We start from the raw sequence: 17,021 nt of genomic DNA on the forward strand, positions 1-17,021 counted from the left end.
TGTCGTTCTCAAATGCATCCATTATTGTGCGCTTGTTCTTGATGTTGTTTGAGAGCGTGTTCGGCTTGATCCCGTACTTCCGCGCTATGTCTTGTTTGGCGGCACCTCCCTTCTCAACTTCCTTCAAAACCTCGACTTTCGTTGCCAGGTCGAGCATGCGATAAGAGCCACAGTTTTCCATGGCTATAAACTGCACGACTAGGTACAGCCAATTCCGAATCACTCATGGAACAACCTAGCCTACGAGCTACCCGCACAAAGGCGCTCGACCAACACACGCCTCGACATACGCTGCACATGCTGCAAGACTAATCTCGCACAATCTCGCCACTGCCAGTATGCAGCGCTGCGTGCACCTATGGCACCCGCGTTGCCTCCGCGATCAGCTCTGGCCACGCGCGGCAGCCACGCGTGGCCTCCGGCGGGAGCCGCTTCGCCTCCCGCCGGAGTTGATCGCGGAGGCCACGGCAGCCGTAGCAATGAATAATCGCCCCGCTCCAAGAAGGATGGCGTTGCGGGCGGCTGTGGTGGCGATGACGCCAACGCGGAGCAGGGAACGGTTGCAACACTTGAAAAATTGCACATTCTACCAAAGATTGACGGTCACCTCGAGGATCCCGGCTGAAAATTAACTTCCAATTAAACAATATTACAGGATGAGGACTTCGAATTATCGAGCGATTTCTTCTATAGGATTCCATGCAAAACTGACGGGACCAGCACTTCACTTCTAATTAACCGAAAATTCCAATTAAGCGGCTTCGAATTATCGGGAGTCAACTGTACAGCAGACACTGTCAGCTCCCAACTGGAAGCTTACCATTATCATTGAAAAGGAAGATGTACAGTCAGTGCCGGTGCTGACATATGGGGCAGGGACTTGGAGATTGACAAAGAAGCTTGAGACCAATTTAAAGAGTGCGCAAAGAGCGATGGAACGAAGAATGCTATGAATAACGTTAAGAGACAGAAGGAGAGCGGTTTGCATCAGAGAGCGAACAGGTATAGCCGATATTCTAATGGACATTAAGAGAAAAAAAACGGAGCCGGGCAGGTCATGTAATGCGCAGTTTTGAATCCGTTGGACCATTAGGGTTACAGAATGGGTACCAAGAGAAGGGAAACATAGTCGAGGACGACAGAAGACTAGGTGGAGCGATGAAATTAGGAAATTTGCGAGCGTTAGTTGGAATCAGTTGGCGCAGGACAGGGTAATTGGATATCGCAGGAAGAAGCCTTTGTCCTGCAGTGGACATAAAATAGGCTGGTGATGATTATTATGATGATGGTTGCTAGAATAAGAAATTAGTGCATTGTTCCAGTTTATGCTTAGCTGTGTACAACTGATAATGTTGAGTATTCAAAACAATTTGGAAAGTACCTTGATTCATTAATAGTGACAAATCAATATGCATACCGCGTCAAATTTTTCATCCATTATGAGAAAGCCTAAAATACTTTTCAGACTCTTAGTGCTCTTTGTTCCACGCTTAAAGGGACACAGTAGAGGAGAAGCTTTTTGAGCTGCAATCATAAATTGCCCTTTTGCAATAAACCACGAAAGCCACTCTTGCCGTAGGAAAACGCTAAGTAAAAAAAGTGCAAAATGTGACAGACGGTTGCCAACCTTGCCTTCAAGTTCCCTGCACTGTGATGTCGTGGATTTAGATGAATTCTACTTAGGCCTAGTTATTCTTTATCAGTAAAGATAGACAACTTTGCATTCTAAATGAGCCACACACAGTTTGCTCATTTTGCCCACAACACACTTTGCCCACAGAACCTTCTTGAAACACAGTTTCGAGCAGGGTCATGGATGCAATAATAGCTCTAATGTGGGAAAGTGCTTTGTAATCCGTGACATCACACTAACGTATCAGCACTGGGATTTGGCAAGAAATGTAAAAAATGAAAATGTCTTTCAATTTCTCTTTAGCAATCAACCTCTTACCACAAAATGAACTGAAATAGTTTTGAAAAATTACTTGTTAGAAGCCTAAATCAATTAAGCGTTTTCTTTAGTGTTGTGCATTGCATGAAAATAGGTCAGAACACACTAGATTACCAATACGACTTAAAGTGAGAACAAAGTGGCAAAGTGCTTTGGACAGAGGGTCTAATTAAACACACTATTAGCAACATATTGTAGCGTAGTAGTAAGTACTGTCAGTGGTAGTGGTAAGTGGTAGTGGTAAGTAGTGGTAGGAAGTGGTAAGGGAATACATCTACTTAGGACAGGTAGTGACTGCGGATCCGGATCATGAGACTGAAATCAGAAGAATAAGAATGGGCTGGGGTGCGTTTGGCCGGCATTCTCAGATCATGAACAGCAGGTTGCCATTATCCCTCAAGAGAAAAGTATATAACAGCTGTGTCTTACCAGTACTCACGTGCGGGGCTGAAACCTGGAGGCTTACGAAAAGGGTTCTACTTACATTGAGGACGACACAACGAGCTATGGAAAGAAGAATGATAGGTGTAACGTTAAGGGATAAGAAAGGAGCAGATTGGGTGAGGGAGCAAACGCGAGTTATTGATATTGCTACGGGACAGCCGCCACAGTGTGGCTGCACTGAGGAGAAAGAAGACGACGTGGCCCCGCTTGAGATAGCGTTGCCATCTTTGCCACTGTTGATCTACGTGTAAATATATTGTAAATAAACTTGTACATAAGCTACACATAACAATATCTTAGTTGAAATCAAGAAAAAGAATTGGGCATGGGCAGGACATGCAATGAGGAGGAAAGATAACCGATGGTCATTAAGGGTTACGGACTGGATTCCAGGGAAGGGGAGCGTAGCAGAGGGCGGCAGAAAGTTAAGTGGGCAGATGAGATTAAGAAGTTTGCAGGGACAACATGGCCACAATTAGTACATGAGCGGGGCAGTTGGAGAAGTATGGGAGAGGCCTTTGCCCTGCAGTGGGCGTAACCAGGCTGATGATGATGATGTAACGTAGATTGTCACCTGATATAGCGTAGATTGTAATGGAGTCTTGCAAAATAGACGCTTTTCTTTAATGGCAGGCCAGAACAAAAGCGTGCAGCTTACGCACTTCATCGTCTATCATGACGCCAACCTTTGCGTGTGCTGTCCTGCGGTGTGGGAGCCCCATATCTTTGTGTCAATTGCCCCTGATGTGAAAAGCGACCGTCTCGTTCACGTCAAGAAGTTCTTTCAGCAACACAAGAAATGCAACTCGTCAGGTGCATCTCGGCGTTCACGTACACGCATAGTATGCTTTCATGCGCACTACATGAACAACATCAGCACGAGGACAACAACAGAGTGAACCGGGGTCAGAACTGCAGGGGATGACTTCGTAAGTCATGTCACTGAGGCAGCGTGTAACCTTGTAAGGACCAAAATACCGGCGGCTCAACTTTTCCGAGAGTCCACGGCGACGGACGGGCGTCCAGACCCACACGAAAGCACCGGCATTTTAATAGACGCCGCGTCAACCCTGGTTGTATTGAAGGGTGTCGGTATGCTGTTGGCTCCTTATACGATGCCGAGCAAGCTGGCGTGCCTCTTCGGCTTTTTGTACGAACTTTCCACGTGTTCGCTGGTCGGGCTATTATCAGCCAGAGGTAGCACGGCATCAAGTGTTGACATAACATAGCGCCCATATACAAGTTCGAACGACATAAACTGCGTAGTGTCCTGTACAGCAGTGTTATATGCGAAAATCACATAGGGCAAGATCTCGTCCCATGTCTTGTGCTCTACGTCGACATACATGGAGAGCATATCAGCCAGGGTTCTGTGCAGACGTTCCATTAATCTATTGGTTTGAGGGTAATACGCAGTGCTATTGCAGTGAGAGCTATGCATCAGCTGGAGAACGTCCTGCATAAGTTCCGCTGTAAATGCTGTACCAGGGTCGGTGATGTGAACAGACGGTGCACCATGTCGTAGGACAATGTGACGTATAAAGAACTTGGCCACTTCATATGAATTTGCTTGCGGAATAGCTTCAGTTACGCCGTACCGGGTTAAGTAGTCAGTAGCGATGACTATCTATCTGTTGCGCGAACAGGTCACTGGGAATGACCCAAGTAGATTCATTTCTATTTGTTGGAATGGTGCTTGAGGAGGGCCCAGAGGATGGAGAAAGCAAGCCGGTTTAACTGGTGGTTTCTTGCGGCACTGACAATCACGGCAGATCTTCACGTACCATTGCACAAAAGAATAAAGCCGGGGCCAGTAATACTTCTGTTGTATCCTTGCTAATGTCTTAGCGAATACCAGGTGTCCCGCCCATGGCTCATCATGGCAGGCTTGCAAAATGTCTTGGCGTAGCGCCGACGGCACGACATGGAGGTACGTATTGGGACTGTTTCCGCAGTTTTTCCTGTAAAGGATGTTGTTGTGCAAGTAGTATGATGATAAGCCGCGCACGAGCGAGTGGGGTAAAACGCCTTACATTCCTTGGAGGTGCTCAATCAGCGGCAGCAGCTCAGTATCAGCGCGCTAGTGCTCAGCCATCTTTTTGGCGTCGATAACACCGACAAATGGCAAGTAGGTCCGATGGCAGGGTCCGATGACATCGTAAGGAGTGGTGCGCGTGACAAACAGTCAGCATCACTGTGCTTCCTTCCGGATCGGTAGACAACTGTAATATCGTACTCTTGTAAGCGCAGGCTCCAACGGGCTAGTCTGCCTGAAGGATCCTTGAGGTTGGCAAGCCACCACAGGGCATGGTGATCGCCAACAGCCTTGAAGGGTCTATCGTACAAGTAGGGTCGGAATTTGCCAATTGCCCACACAACCGCTAAGCATTCTTTTTCAGTGGTAGAGTAATTTTTTTCAGCCTTGGTGAGACTGTGGCTTGCATAAGCAATGGTGTGTTCCGCACCACCTTGCCACTGCGCTGAGACCCGCATTGCTGGCGTCAGTATGAATATCAGTGTCAGCGCCTTCGTCGAAATGAGCAAGTATTGGGGCCTCTTGCAAGCGCTTGCGCAATTTATTGAACGACTGCTGCTGCTCATTCACCCAAATGAAAGGCGCATCGTCACGTGTAAGCCGTGTCAGAGGCTCAGCAATTCTCGAGAATCCCTCGATAAAGCGCCTATAATATGCGCACAAACCAAGGAAGCATTAGACAGCCTTCTTGTCTGTGGGTGGTGAAAACTCGGCGACGGCAGCTAACTTGTCATGGTCTGGTCGGACACCTTGAGGACCAACGACCTGGCCAAGAAATTTGAGCTCTTGGAACCCGAAGTAGCATTTTTCAGGCTTGATGGTGAAGCCGGCAGTATGGATCGCAGCGAGGACACTCTCGAGTCGTGCGAGATGTTCATCAAACGTACTCGAGAAGACGACGACGTTGTCCAAGTATACGAGGCATGTTTGCCATTTGAGTTCAGCAAGCATGGTATCCATCATCCGCTGAAAGGTGGCAGGTGCAGTACAGAGACCGAAGGGGAGAACTTTGAACTCATAAAGCCCGTCAGGTGTCACAAATGCTGTTTTTTTATGATCCTGTTCATCAACTTCGATTTGCCAATACCCTGATTTAAGATCCAACGAAGAAAAAAACTTGGTATGTTGTAGACGATCCAATGCGTCGTCGATGCATGGCAATGGATAAACATTGCGCTTGGTCACACGGTTCAACTTTCTGTAATCTACACAGAAGCGTAGTGTGTTGCTTTTCTTTCTCACGAACACTGCAGGGGAGGACCACGGGCTGGTGGACGGCTGGATCACGTCGTCTTGGAGCATCTCTTTCACCTGATGCTTGATCGCTTCCCTTTCCACTGGAGACACTCTGTAAGGATGCTGACGAACACGACATGCGGACTCGTTTGTAATAAAGCGATGCTTTCTGATGGACGTGTGCCGCACTTTGAATGATGTTGAAAAACAATCCGCAAATTCATTCACGAGACTCAGTAGACTGTCTTTCTGATGGTCTGGCAGAGCGACGTTAACATGAATCCATTCTTTTAGGCTGGGTAACTCAGATTGCTGAGACGATGCAGTTTCCAATGTGGCAATGTCATAACATCAGTGATTTCGCAATGAAATGAAATTGTCGTTCCTCGCGGTACATGCCGATATTCATTGGTAAAGTTTGTTAGCAAGACGACTGAACATTTGTTTCGCACCTGAAGAAACCCTCTGACTATACAAATGTGGCACTCAAGAAGCAGGGGCATGTTTTCCTCAGCAATTCCTTCAGTGTCGTCCTCCATTGCGCATCGGACAAGGGTAAGCATGCTGCTCTTGGGTGGTAACGTGACGTGATCGCCAGCTACGCGAAGCGCAATGTCATGGTCGTTGTCATTACTGTTCGCTATGGCTTGCGTAGTAGCGAAGCTGACTCTAGACTCTTGCAGGTGCATGATAGCACCATTCGCCTGAAGGAAATCCATGCCGAGTATAAGGTCCTTTAAACATTCAGGAAAAATGACGAAGTTGCCGATGTACGTGAAGCCCCGAATGTCGACTCGTGCCGCGCACTGGCCCATCGGAGTTATGAGATGCCCTCCTGCAGTACGAATCTGAGTTCCGGTCCATTGCGTAGAAACTTTGTTCAGTATAGGCGCGAGATTCTGGCCCATAACAGACGTGTCCGCACCCGTGTCGATTAATGCCATGACTTCGTGGTCATCTATGGTAACTGGTACATCACAGGATAGACACAGAACTACACTGCTTTCGCTGCGTTTCAATTACGTCATATTGCGGTCGTCGTAGTGGAGCATCTTGAGCACTTGCAACGTCAGCGACTTCAACTCCGCAGGTCGCTGGACAATCGTTATTCATGCCTGGTTGCTCTCGGCGTGAATAGGGGGCTAGAAGACCTGTTGCGGGTGGGTGACGGTGACCGGGGCTCAAGGAATCATGAGGCAAACGATGTCCTGGCGTCCGTGAGGTATGCTTCAATCTCCAGAGGGCGTTCACCATTGCGCGGGCATGGTGCATTCGGTGAAAATCTACGGAACCCAGCTCGGCGGTAAGGACGCGCCCTTAGAGGTGTTCGGCTTCCCCACAATGAAAACACAAGGGCCTCCGGTCTGCGGCGCACCATGCGTTGCTCTTGCAGGGTGGTCGTGTTTCAGCCATAAATGGTGTGCGGCGAGGCCTGAAGTTGCCAGTTGCTTGTTCAATGGCGCGCACACCATGGAAGTTCGGGACGTCGCTCACATCGCGAAAAGTCGGGGACAACGAACTTCGCACAGTTTCTGCATACGACATGGGAGGTTGTGGCTGCCGTACCTCGTGCTGTGGTGTCTCGCTTCGCTTTGGGACTTGGACTGCCTGCCTGATTTCCTCCCAGACGACCTCAGCCAGAGCGTGTAACTGTACCGATGCTGGAGCCACCTGAAGCTTTTGGAGCTCTTCTCGAACGATAAGCCTAATGAGCTCCTGCAAGGCATCAGTACTGTCCAGGGATATAGCGAGAGAGTCACGCGATAGGGTCGACCCGTCCCTGTTGTACTGCCTTGTTCACTGCTGCAGTGCCTTTTCCATGGATACGGCTTCCGCGAGAAACTCAGCAACGGTCTTTGGTGGATTGCGTATTATACCCCCGACACACGGGCAAAACTAAAGTCCTTTCCAGTAGACCCCTTTTGCTACTCTGAAGGACCCTTTGCAGAAAGGAGTTGCGCTGACGACACACGGCACGGCACTGAACTTCTTTAGGTAGTGCCTCAGATGAACGCCGCAAGAAAAATAGCGCTGGCTGTTAAAGCCACAAGAGAGAAAACATTCTTAAAAAGCTGCGTATTTAATTACACTTAGCTACTGTAGAACCTAAAAATATATTTTTTTCATTGTTGATGGCTAATAATGCTTATAGTCGTTTATTTTATTCGTGTTTTCGCGTTGTTAGCAGCCATTTAACTTGGTCCAGCAACTATGTGCAGCCAGTGTTTTGCTGTGCGTGCTGTTCATTCTGGTGATGCCCACGTTTCTGTCGTCCTTTTTCACGTCTTTGTCGTCCCTTCCTTTGTGCGCGCAGGCGTAACGCGTTTTATTCAATATGTTATTCCAACAACTGTGGTTTCTTCTGGGTATTTCCTGCGGGCGCTGATTGTGCAGTCTCCATCTCGCGACGTGAACACACCACATGCGCGCAGCAAACGACGACGACACTGCCGGAATTCAACATGGCGGCACTAGCGACGTTATACGAGCGTTTGAGAGTATAGCTAGAGGAAATCTTCACTATTCGACAAATTGTATCACCGATAACAACTAAAACATTTTCGCAAAGGAAAAAAAATACCTATGGGCACCATAGTTGTGTGGCAGGTTTCCTTCTATTTACGAGTTGTGCACGCTGTGTGTGAGAGTAACTCCTTTTCCACTCGAAAAGTAGATGCGCGATCTCCTATCCCAAAAAAGAACTTTGCCGTAAAGGAGATACTCCTTTGTCGTGTGTCAGTGCACTTGAACGCCTTTCCGCTAGATGTCCCCTTACCTAAAGGACTTTAGAGTGCCCGTGTGTCAGGGGTATTAGTCCACCGAATAACTTTTGTTTGACGCCACGCATCAAGTTCCCGAGCTTCTTTTCTTCCGGCATGGACGGATCCGCGCGTCGGAAAAGTCAGCACATATCTTCCACAAACATTGCGACGCTTCCCTTCGGCCACTGCACTCTCGCCTGAATTGCAGATTCAGCTCGCTCCTTGCGATTGAGGCTGGCGCATGTGCTGATTAGCTGCCGTCGGAATTCGTCCCGTGTTGATAGGGCTGCCTCACAGTTCTCAAACCATGTCCGCGCAAAGTCCTCGAGGGCAAAGTAGGCGTTGCGTAACTTGGGCCCTGGAGTGCAGCCGTTGAATTCTGCGACATGCTCAAAGTGATCGAGCCAGTCCTCAACATCTTCAAAGGTGTCCCCAAAGAAAGATGTGGGGATTCGTGGCTGGTTAAGTACGACCTCGGTCGGTGCGATCGAGGAAGAAGATGGAACCGATGTACTCATCCTTCTGACTTGATTTGGTAGAGGCTCGTGCTCAGACGGCAGTCCTTGAAGTCGGCGGCTTGTCCATACGTGCACAGGAGTCAGCTCGACCGAACTTCGTACTGGGCTTGTAGACGGTGTTCGATCTCGGAGTGGTAGCATGTACCCCGCACCTCCACCAGAAAAATGTCACGTGGATTGGAGACGGAGTCTTGCAAAATAGACGCTTCTCTTTAATGGCGGGCCAGAACAAGAGCGTGCAGCTTACGCACTTCATCGCCTTTCGTGGCGCCGACCTTTGCGCATGCCGTCCTGTGGTGTGGGAGCCCCACGTCTTTGTGTCAATAGTTATTAAAAAAAAAAGCTCACTGGAAATCCAGCATTCCACTGTGTGGCATGCTTCGTTGCGACTATTGTCTTTTTTATGGAACAGAGATTTCCTTTTCCCTTTATTCATTACTTCTCTCCACCTTGCGGGTTTCCGCAGAACTACTACGTCAAACACTTGCCATTGCTTCGTGTTGTCAACACATTCGACTTCGCCCTGCCATCTGCTAGCCACCTGGTTAGCTCAGATGGTTCAGCAGCTGCTCCGGAAAGGCGGTGGTCCCGGGTTCGAGTCCCGAACCAGGACGAATTTTTCTTCAACTATGAAGCTTTTCTTTCGAGGAACCAGTATGGGTTTCCTTTGTAGCAATTGCTACGAACGGGTGGATGTCTGATTTTCTTTTTATTCATTACTTCTCTCCACCTTGCGGGTTTCCGCAGAACTACTACGTCAAACACTTGCCATTGCTTCGTGTTGTCGACACATTCGACCGCCCTGCCATCTGCTAGCCGCCTGGTTAGCTCAGATGGTAGAGCAGCTGCCCCGGAAAGGCGGTGGTCCCGGGTTCGAATCCCGGACCAGGACGAATTTTTCTTCAACTATGAAGCTTTTCTTTCGAGGAACCGGTATGGGTTTCTTTTGTAGCAATTGCTATGAACGGGCGGATGTCTGATTTTCCCTTTATTCATTACTTCTCTCCACCTTGCGGGTTTCCGCAGAACCACTACGTCGGAGATTATGAAGCACGCAACACTTGCCATACTGCATATATGAACTATCCACAGCTCTAACCGAAACAAGAACTTTAATTATTGAATGCTGCACATGTTCAAGAAGAAAAACGACAAGTTAAGTGTGTGTTCTTACAGTTTTACAATGCGTCATGTCAGGTTTTCCCATCTTTGGAAATGGCTGCTTTTTTGTAGATTTCCTGCATTAAGCCACACTTTCTAATGGAATTGTCCCAAGAACGACAAAAAGCTGGGCTAGTTGGCAAGGATTCATAATGCAAAGGGGTAAGGCGTGCAGACACAGACAAGAGAAGTGGTGTTCGTGTTGTCCACTTCTCTAGTGTCCATGTCTCCACACCTTACCCCTTCTTTGCATTATGAATTGTCCCAAATACATTGGAACTGTCTCTAAAACACTGAATATTCAAAAGCAAAGTTATACTGTTACATTGCCCCGAAAGCACCTTTCGTACTAGCAGTAATATTTTTGGTAGTTTAGTTCTTTTCTGTGACAATACTAATGCAGGGTTCGGGTACGAGCTAGTTGGTATTCCATTGTTTCAAACATCACTTGTAGCGCATACATTGTACATGCACCAAGTGATGTTTGAAACAATACTAACATTTAGCTTGAAAATAGTTAACTGTTTCCTTTGCTGTGTAAGCTATCTGCCTAAGTTTGCTTTTGTCTGTATATAAATACTGATTGCAACTTAATTTTGATGTGATGGGTAGAGGGAAGATTCTCTCTTGCTTTATTGTGAGCATGCTAGTGCACTCGTGGTGTGCTGTCGTTCGCCATGCCTGTTGTCAGGCCTCGAACACTTTGAAGCCATGTTGTGCAGATTCTTATTCTGGTCCTTTTCCATGCATGTCATGAGAATACATAAACTTAATTCATTCATCAAGAAAATAAAGCAGCTGTAACATCATACTGTCTGGGTGCAGATCAAGCCATGATGCTCCACCAACTAGCTCCTATCACAGCATTAGTATTGAAGTTGTAGTGGAACTGGTGCTGTAAGCATCAGTACATCACTTTTTGTTGCTTTCTCTAATACTTCTGAAATGTGTAAGACAGCCAGCCATTAAATAGTAAGCTTGACATCCCTCAGGCATAAATTAGAGAAGCACGCTATTAAAGTAGCTTACAGCCATGCAGCTACATAAAATAAATGCTGTAATCCTTCACAATAACAAACTGCTTCAGTTTGTGCAATGCTGGTTAAGAAAGTCAAAATTACAACAAAGCAGTTTAGTAGTGCCACGTAAAAAGATTTGTGCGAGACGATCAGATGTGCCAGTAAGCACACATCTATAGGGCAATCTTGAAAAAGTGCAACATTTGTTTATAAAGCTTTCACAGCTAAAATGCCTCTTTCTCTGAAGGCACAACATTCTTCAGCGACATTCACAGGGGTTTCAACACATTTTTAAGTATCTCACGATTAACTTGCAAAAAGTGGAAATGAAAACACTGAACATGGGCCAACACTCAGAAAGACTAGCCAAGGTGGCCCCTAAGAAAGTGCTGTGCTCTTTTTATCACTCACATTTTGCCCGTCGGCAGCTTTACAGTCTAAGTGTAGCATCACATATCACAAAGCGACACGTTTGCTACAAGAGACATCTTACTAGATCGACCTCGTAATGCACAACCAAGCCCACAGGCATTCTTGCACTCCATCAGAATACCACTGCTACAGCCAGCAATTGAACCCACACCCTAAGCAACACACAGGAACTTAAAAGTACCTGCAGCTTTAAAATCCCCAGCACCTTCTCTCGTGTATTATCCTCAAGAATATGGTGCAGGATTCTTTTTCCCGTCGTTGTATGATTTTCGCATTGTGGCACACTGTACTTTTCAATGCTTCTTGACCATTCACGTCTGTTTATTATGCAAAAAAAAGGTGAGGCGTGCAGACAGGACAAAAGAGTAGAGAAGTGGACAACACGAACACCGACTATCAACTGGAGGGTGCACAGGGGAGAAAAAAGAAAAAAGACACAAAACTCATCTGCGCAAGCTCAGGAATGGTACCACCACGTGTCTTTCCCTACATTGCCAAGATTGTAAGTGCACGCCCGAGTTAGATGAATGCGCGATATTGTCAGGCATAAGAATGAAGATACGCGTCTTATGGTAGCAGCCTGGCATATCTATAATGGTGGAAGTGCATGTGTGAGTCAGCCTTCGATTACTTTACATAAGAAAGAGATTAAGTGCCTTAACAGTTATCTCTCATGTAGACTGGCACGTGTACCTGACTGACACGTGGTGTTACCATTCCTGAGCTTGCGCAGATGAGTTTTGTGTCTTATTTCTTTTTTCGCCCCTGTGCTCCCTTCAGTTGATGGTCAACGTTCGTGTTGTCCACTTCTCTACTCTTGCGTCCTGTCTGCACGCCTCACCTCTTTTTTGCATAATGAGTCCTTACCAACTAGTTCAGCTTTCTGTCGTTTTAAGACACGTTTGTTTCTCTTCCAAAATGCACCAAAACACTGGGGAAACCACCTGGGCCTCATCATGGGCTTCGGAGAAAATCTGCATGGTGGTGCCCATGTAGCTGGGAAGTTCAGAAGTGCAATAATGCATTTTGAAGTTACAAATACAGTCATGGCTGGAAATAAACCAGAAAGCATATGTAGATTAGCATTGAATGTGCATGGAAAAACTAGAAATGAAGAGGTACAGGGAGACGTGGAATGGGGTCCTTGAAGGAAGCACAAAGATATGTGTTATGAGAAATTCTTGTTGGTCTAGTTGTTGATGCATAGCCATTAGAAAAGGGATGCACATATACAGACACTCACTTGTCTCCTTCTTCGTTGTACATGTACTGGTATTTTGTATCTGTTTTATTTCTATCCACTCCTGTAATGGTCCATTCTTGGACTGACAGTATAAATAAATGAACAAACAATCATGCTCTTATTACAGTGGAAATTAAACCACTTTTAATGACGTCAAAGTTGCATACAAAGGAACACTATGCTGCCAAGCAATACTTTCAAAACAGATGTAAAGAACTAAGACATTAGACACTCATAAGGTACAGACTAACAACTATTTACTGATGATGATAGAAAAAAAGTATATACATCTCTCCCAACTGAATTGTCTTTTTGTTTTAAGGCACAGCATTCTCCAGCAACATTCACAGGGGTCTGCAACTGCCATTAAACAGTTGTTAGTCTGTGCTTCTTGTTGTTCCTCTTCACATGTGTGGAATGTCTTAGTTCTTTGTGTCCATGTTGAAAGTTTTACTTCACAGCACACTGTCGCATCACGTCACAGAACCAACTGGTCCACTACAACACATCATTGCATACAAACTTAAATGGCACACTGGCGTGTGATGGCACTTGTCACTGTCCAATTTTTAAGAGCAATTCATTCAAGGTCATCATCATTGCAAACATGATAATGATGATCTCTGAGTATCTTGTGTGAACATCTTGTTGCATAGTGGGACATTGTGTCAACCTCCACAGCACAGCTCCATGAACAATACTTGCTCGATATGATAGCAAAAACAAAACAGACGGCAGATGAAAAACCAATTGCCCACAAAGAATGTTGACTGTTCGACTAGCTGTTCTTGCATTCTGACTATGGCGCAAAGAGGCGGACAGGCAGAAACTTGTCCATTTATTGTTTGTGTCTGCACACCACTTATAAATTAAATTATGGGGTTTTACGTGCCAAAACCACTTTCTGATTATGAGGCACGCCGTAGTGGAGGACTCCGGAAATTTTGACCACCTGGGGTTCTTTAACATGCACCTAAATCAAAGTACACGGGGGTTTTCGCATTTCGCCCTCATGGAAATGCGGCCGCCGTGGCCGGGATTCGATCTCGCGACCTCGTGGTACACTACTTTTCCCTGAGTTACCCTCAGTGGGCCTCTTTGATTATCCGTCCCGCGACAGTCCCGGACTACCCAAGACGGTGCTTTCAGTCAATAGAGAGTTTTAGAATTGGGGGCCCAAGCGGCTTGGGGACCCAAGAGAATTGCGCGCCACAAGTGCGCATGCGCAGAACCCAAGCCAGTCTTGCGTTCTTGCGTTCGCGTTAACCCAAGACCCAAGAATTGAAAACTAGCGTGGGCCCCCAAGCCGTCTTGGGCCGCCCTCGTGGGTGACAGCGATGGCGTACAGCAGATGGTCGCAGAGCATACGTTATTTACTTCGACTGATTTTCGTCATTTCACATGGGTGAACTCGCAGTTTTTTCGCAGCGCGTCACAAGAAAACACCAACTAAGAGTACTTTGCTTCGATTGGCTTTGCTTGGCTTAAAATCGAACACTTAATTCGCAATGCTAACCGGTACTAACCCAGTTTCTTACATTTTATTGTTTGTTCTTTTTGCTCAAAAATGCATTCTGTTTGTTTTCACGTGTAAGAAAAGAGGTTCATTTTTTTTTCTTTCAAGCACCTTTCTATTTTCCACACTGCGGCGCCCCGAGCGCTCAACCCAACGCTGTCTGCGTTCGACCCAATCCTCAAACTCTGCTGCTCACCTAGACCCAACAGCAACCGACGCAACGCGGCTTGGGGCCCCAGAGCCTTGCGCCCCCAATTCTAAAACTCTCTAATGAGCGTTGCGTGTGCAGCATCTATGCCAATCCGAGACTTCCAGGGACGAATAACTGAAGAGGCGCAGTGCTGGGGTCTATTCGGCAAGTTTCTGACTGGAATAGCAGGAGCTCCAGGGCGATTTTTCTCATCGCATACCATATCCCAAATGGCACATTACGCATCTGAACAACCTAGCTGGCGTCGCATAAGTAACTCGCGCCGCCGGTGCAAGTCATCTGTCAGGCCGTGGGGGAAATGAAAGTTTGCAAAGGTGCAACCAGTCAGGATCTTTCATTTCGTTCATTTGTACCTTAATTAAAGAGCCTGGACGCATTCCATTACAGGGGGGAGGGCGAGAAACATGTCTGGGTAATAGTCAACGAGTGTAAAGTAAGAATAAATTTTAGTGCAGTTGTAATACAGACGTAGCTGGCTTAAAAACACTGCCGAAGGTAGCGTCCTCTTGAAACGTCCGCTGCGACAGATCCCTCGGCAAGCACCACCAGAGGTTCCCTACCGCAAATCAAGTGCAGCAGCACACTGAGTAAGTGATGCAGTGAGCCACGGATTAACAACCGCGCGCTGCTCTAGCTGCACTAAGACTACGACAACCACCGCGCTATGACCCAGCAGTAACCATAGGCGCACTTGACTGACCTGCTCGACCAGTTCAGCGGGCAACGGCACCCTTCGCAGCAGCGATGAAGCACCAGGCGCCGGTGCTGCGACACAGTAGGGATCTGCCGGGTAGTCGAGATCCTGCAGACCGCTGCAACTCGGCAGAGGTCCGTAAGCAGCGAACTGGTCTACGAGTAGCGGGTATGAGCTGTCCGATTGCAGGGCGTGCTCAACGAGCTTCACCGTACTCTCCAGAGCCTGCGCAACAGCCGCCGCCTCGGCCGCGGGGGGAGAAGACAATAACGGGGCCATCTACTTTCGCGAACAAAGCTTGGGTTTTACATGGGCACCACGATGACGGTAGTCCACAATGATTCCAAACGCCGGCACACCATGAGCGCACATGCACAACGGCGGCGGGCGCGCTTTTCGCTGGATATTTGCGTGGACGGATATTATGCGCATCCTTTTCGAAACAGGGTGGTGGCCAGCGCCACTAAGCCAGTGTTGCGAACTCACTGTGCTGCCTTCATGATCATCATCATCATAATCCTATTTCACCATAGCTCTATGTATTTCGCCTTTTTTTTTATGCGTTACGGTAGAGTTATAGTGCCTAGAATGCCTAGAATATACTGGCTAGTGTGCCGTGCACCCAACGTTTATAGATACTTTTTTAGTTCCGTATCTCTCCGCCTCGCCCATAGAGAAAAAGTAGAGAAAAAGCGGCCTGTCGGCCAGGTAGCATATGGGTAGTCTAGGTGGGTGCAGACTGCGTGTGTCGTCTGCTTCGCATATCAGTTTCGCAGTTGTTGCGTCGGTTTCTGTGTTTGCGTTTTCAGTGTTATTACAGCGTTGCGTGTTTGTGCTTGGTGTTGTCTAAGAGTGAGTGCGTGGCTGTTGTGTTCGTGTGCCTGTCATTGCGAGAACTACGCGGCGGCGGTGAAAAAATGCCGAAGCTGAGACAGTGCAAGGAGAGGACCGGCTTTGTGCCGTTGTGTGGAAGCGGTTACCGCTCGAACAAAGGGCGTGTATCCTTGTTCACTCTACCATCTGATACGAAGCGGCAGCAGAATGGGCAAGAAGGATCAGGAGAACGGACAGAAGGCCGGCACCAACTGCTGCGGTTTGTGAAAAACAGTTCGAAAACAGCAAGCTTAGTCGAGCGCGCGTTCTCTATCACCGTGAATGACGTTGTCCACTAGATTCCCCGCGATAATACACGCCCACGGTGGAAGTATTCTTCCATCGTGACCACGCCTGAAACCCTAAGCTATACCCACGATATTTTCCGAGTTTGCTAAGCATTCAGCTTACTTTTCCTACCAGGGGAAAAAAAGAAGAAAAAAATGAGCAGTAGTGCTTTGATCTACTATACTGCAGGTTATGTTGCACGATAGATTACTGCCCGAAATTCTTGACCACACTGTGCAGGCTTCCTTTGCGTAAGTAAAGCTGAAGCTAGTACAGACGCTGCTTCATTATTGCACTTCCCATTTTGACAATGGAGGCCTTGCTTGTCTATCTTAGCCAGACGTCAACCGCTGTGAAGGCCGGGGAAGATGCTTTTACTGTGTTCTTCAGCAAAAACAAGTTACATGTAGCGAGTATAGCTGATTTTTCAGGTCAGCTGCAGACAGCTGGCCTTTCCCCAACCAGGGTGCCCAGAGCATGAAAAACCAGCTTTTGACAGCAGTTGCAAAGTTCTTTGTTTTCTCGAGGTTTCATTTTTTTTTTTTGTAAAAGGCATCAACAAAGAGAGGGAAGCGCAAAGGCAACGGCAGAAGCTCCTGAAACTGCGTCACTGCGCGATCTATTCAATTATCTCATCT

General features: G+C 47.3%; 1 protein-coding gene and 1 non-coding gene across 3 annotated transcripts in view; one reads left to right on the forward strand and one right to left on the reverse strand.

The window, feature by feature from the left end:
- Nup154 (nuclear pore complex protein Nup154) overlaps positions 1 to 15,641 on the reverse strand; it is a 265,616-nt gene extending 249,975 nt beyond the window's left edge. For both annotated transcript variants that reach the window (XM_065425126.2, XM_065425125.2), the window contains exon 1: positions 15,229 to 15,641. In XM_065425126.2, coding sequence (XP_065281198.2) covers positions 15,229 to 15,501 — 273 coding nt within the window. In that variant the 5' untranslated portion in view covers positions 15,502 to 15,641. The remainder of the gene's footprint in view (positions 1 to 15,228) is intronic.
- On the forward strand, positions 9,765 to 9,839 carry TRNAS-GGA (transfer RNA serine (anticodon GGA)). Its single transcript has one exon. It is a non-coding gene; the product is annotated as a tRNA-Ser (tRNA).
- Positions 15,642 to 17,021: the final 1,380 nt, after the last annotated feature.

The sequence above is a fragment of the Dermacentor albipictus genome, chromosome 8 (genome assembly GCF_038994185.2).
Source record: "Dermacentor albipictus isolate Rhodes 1998 colony chromosome 8, USDA_Dalb.pri_finalv2, whole genome shotgun sequence".
Lineage (NCBI taxonomy): Eukaryota > Metazoa > Arthropoda > Arachnida > Ixodida > Ixodidae > Dermacentor > Dermacentor albipictus.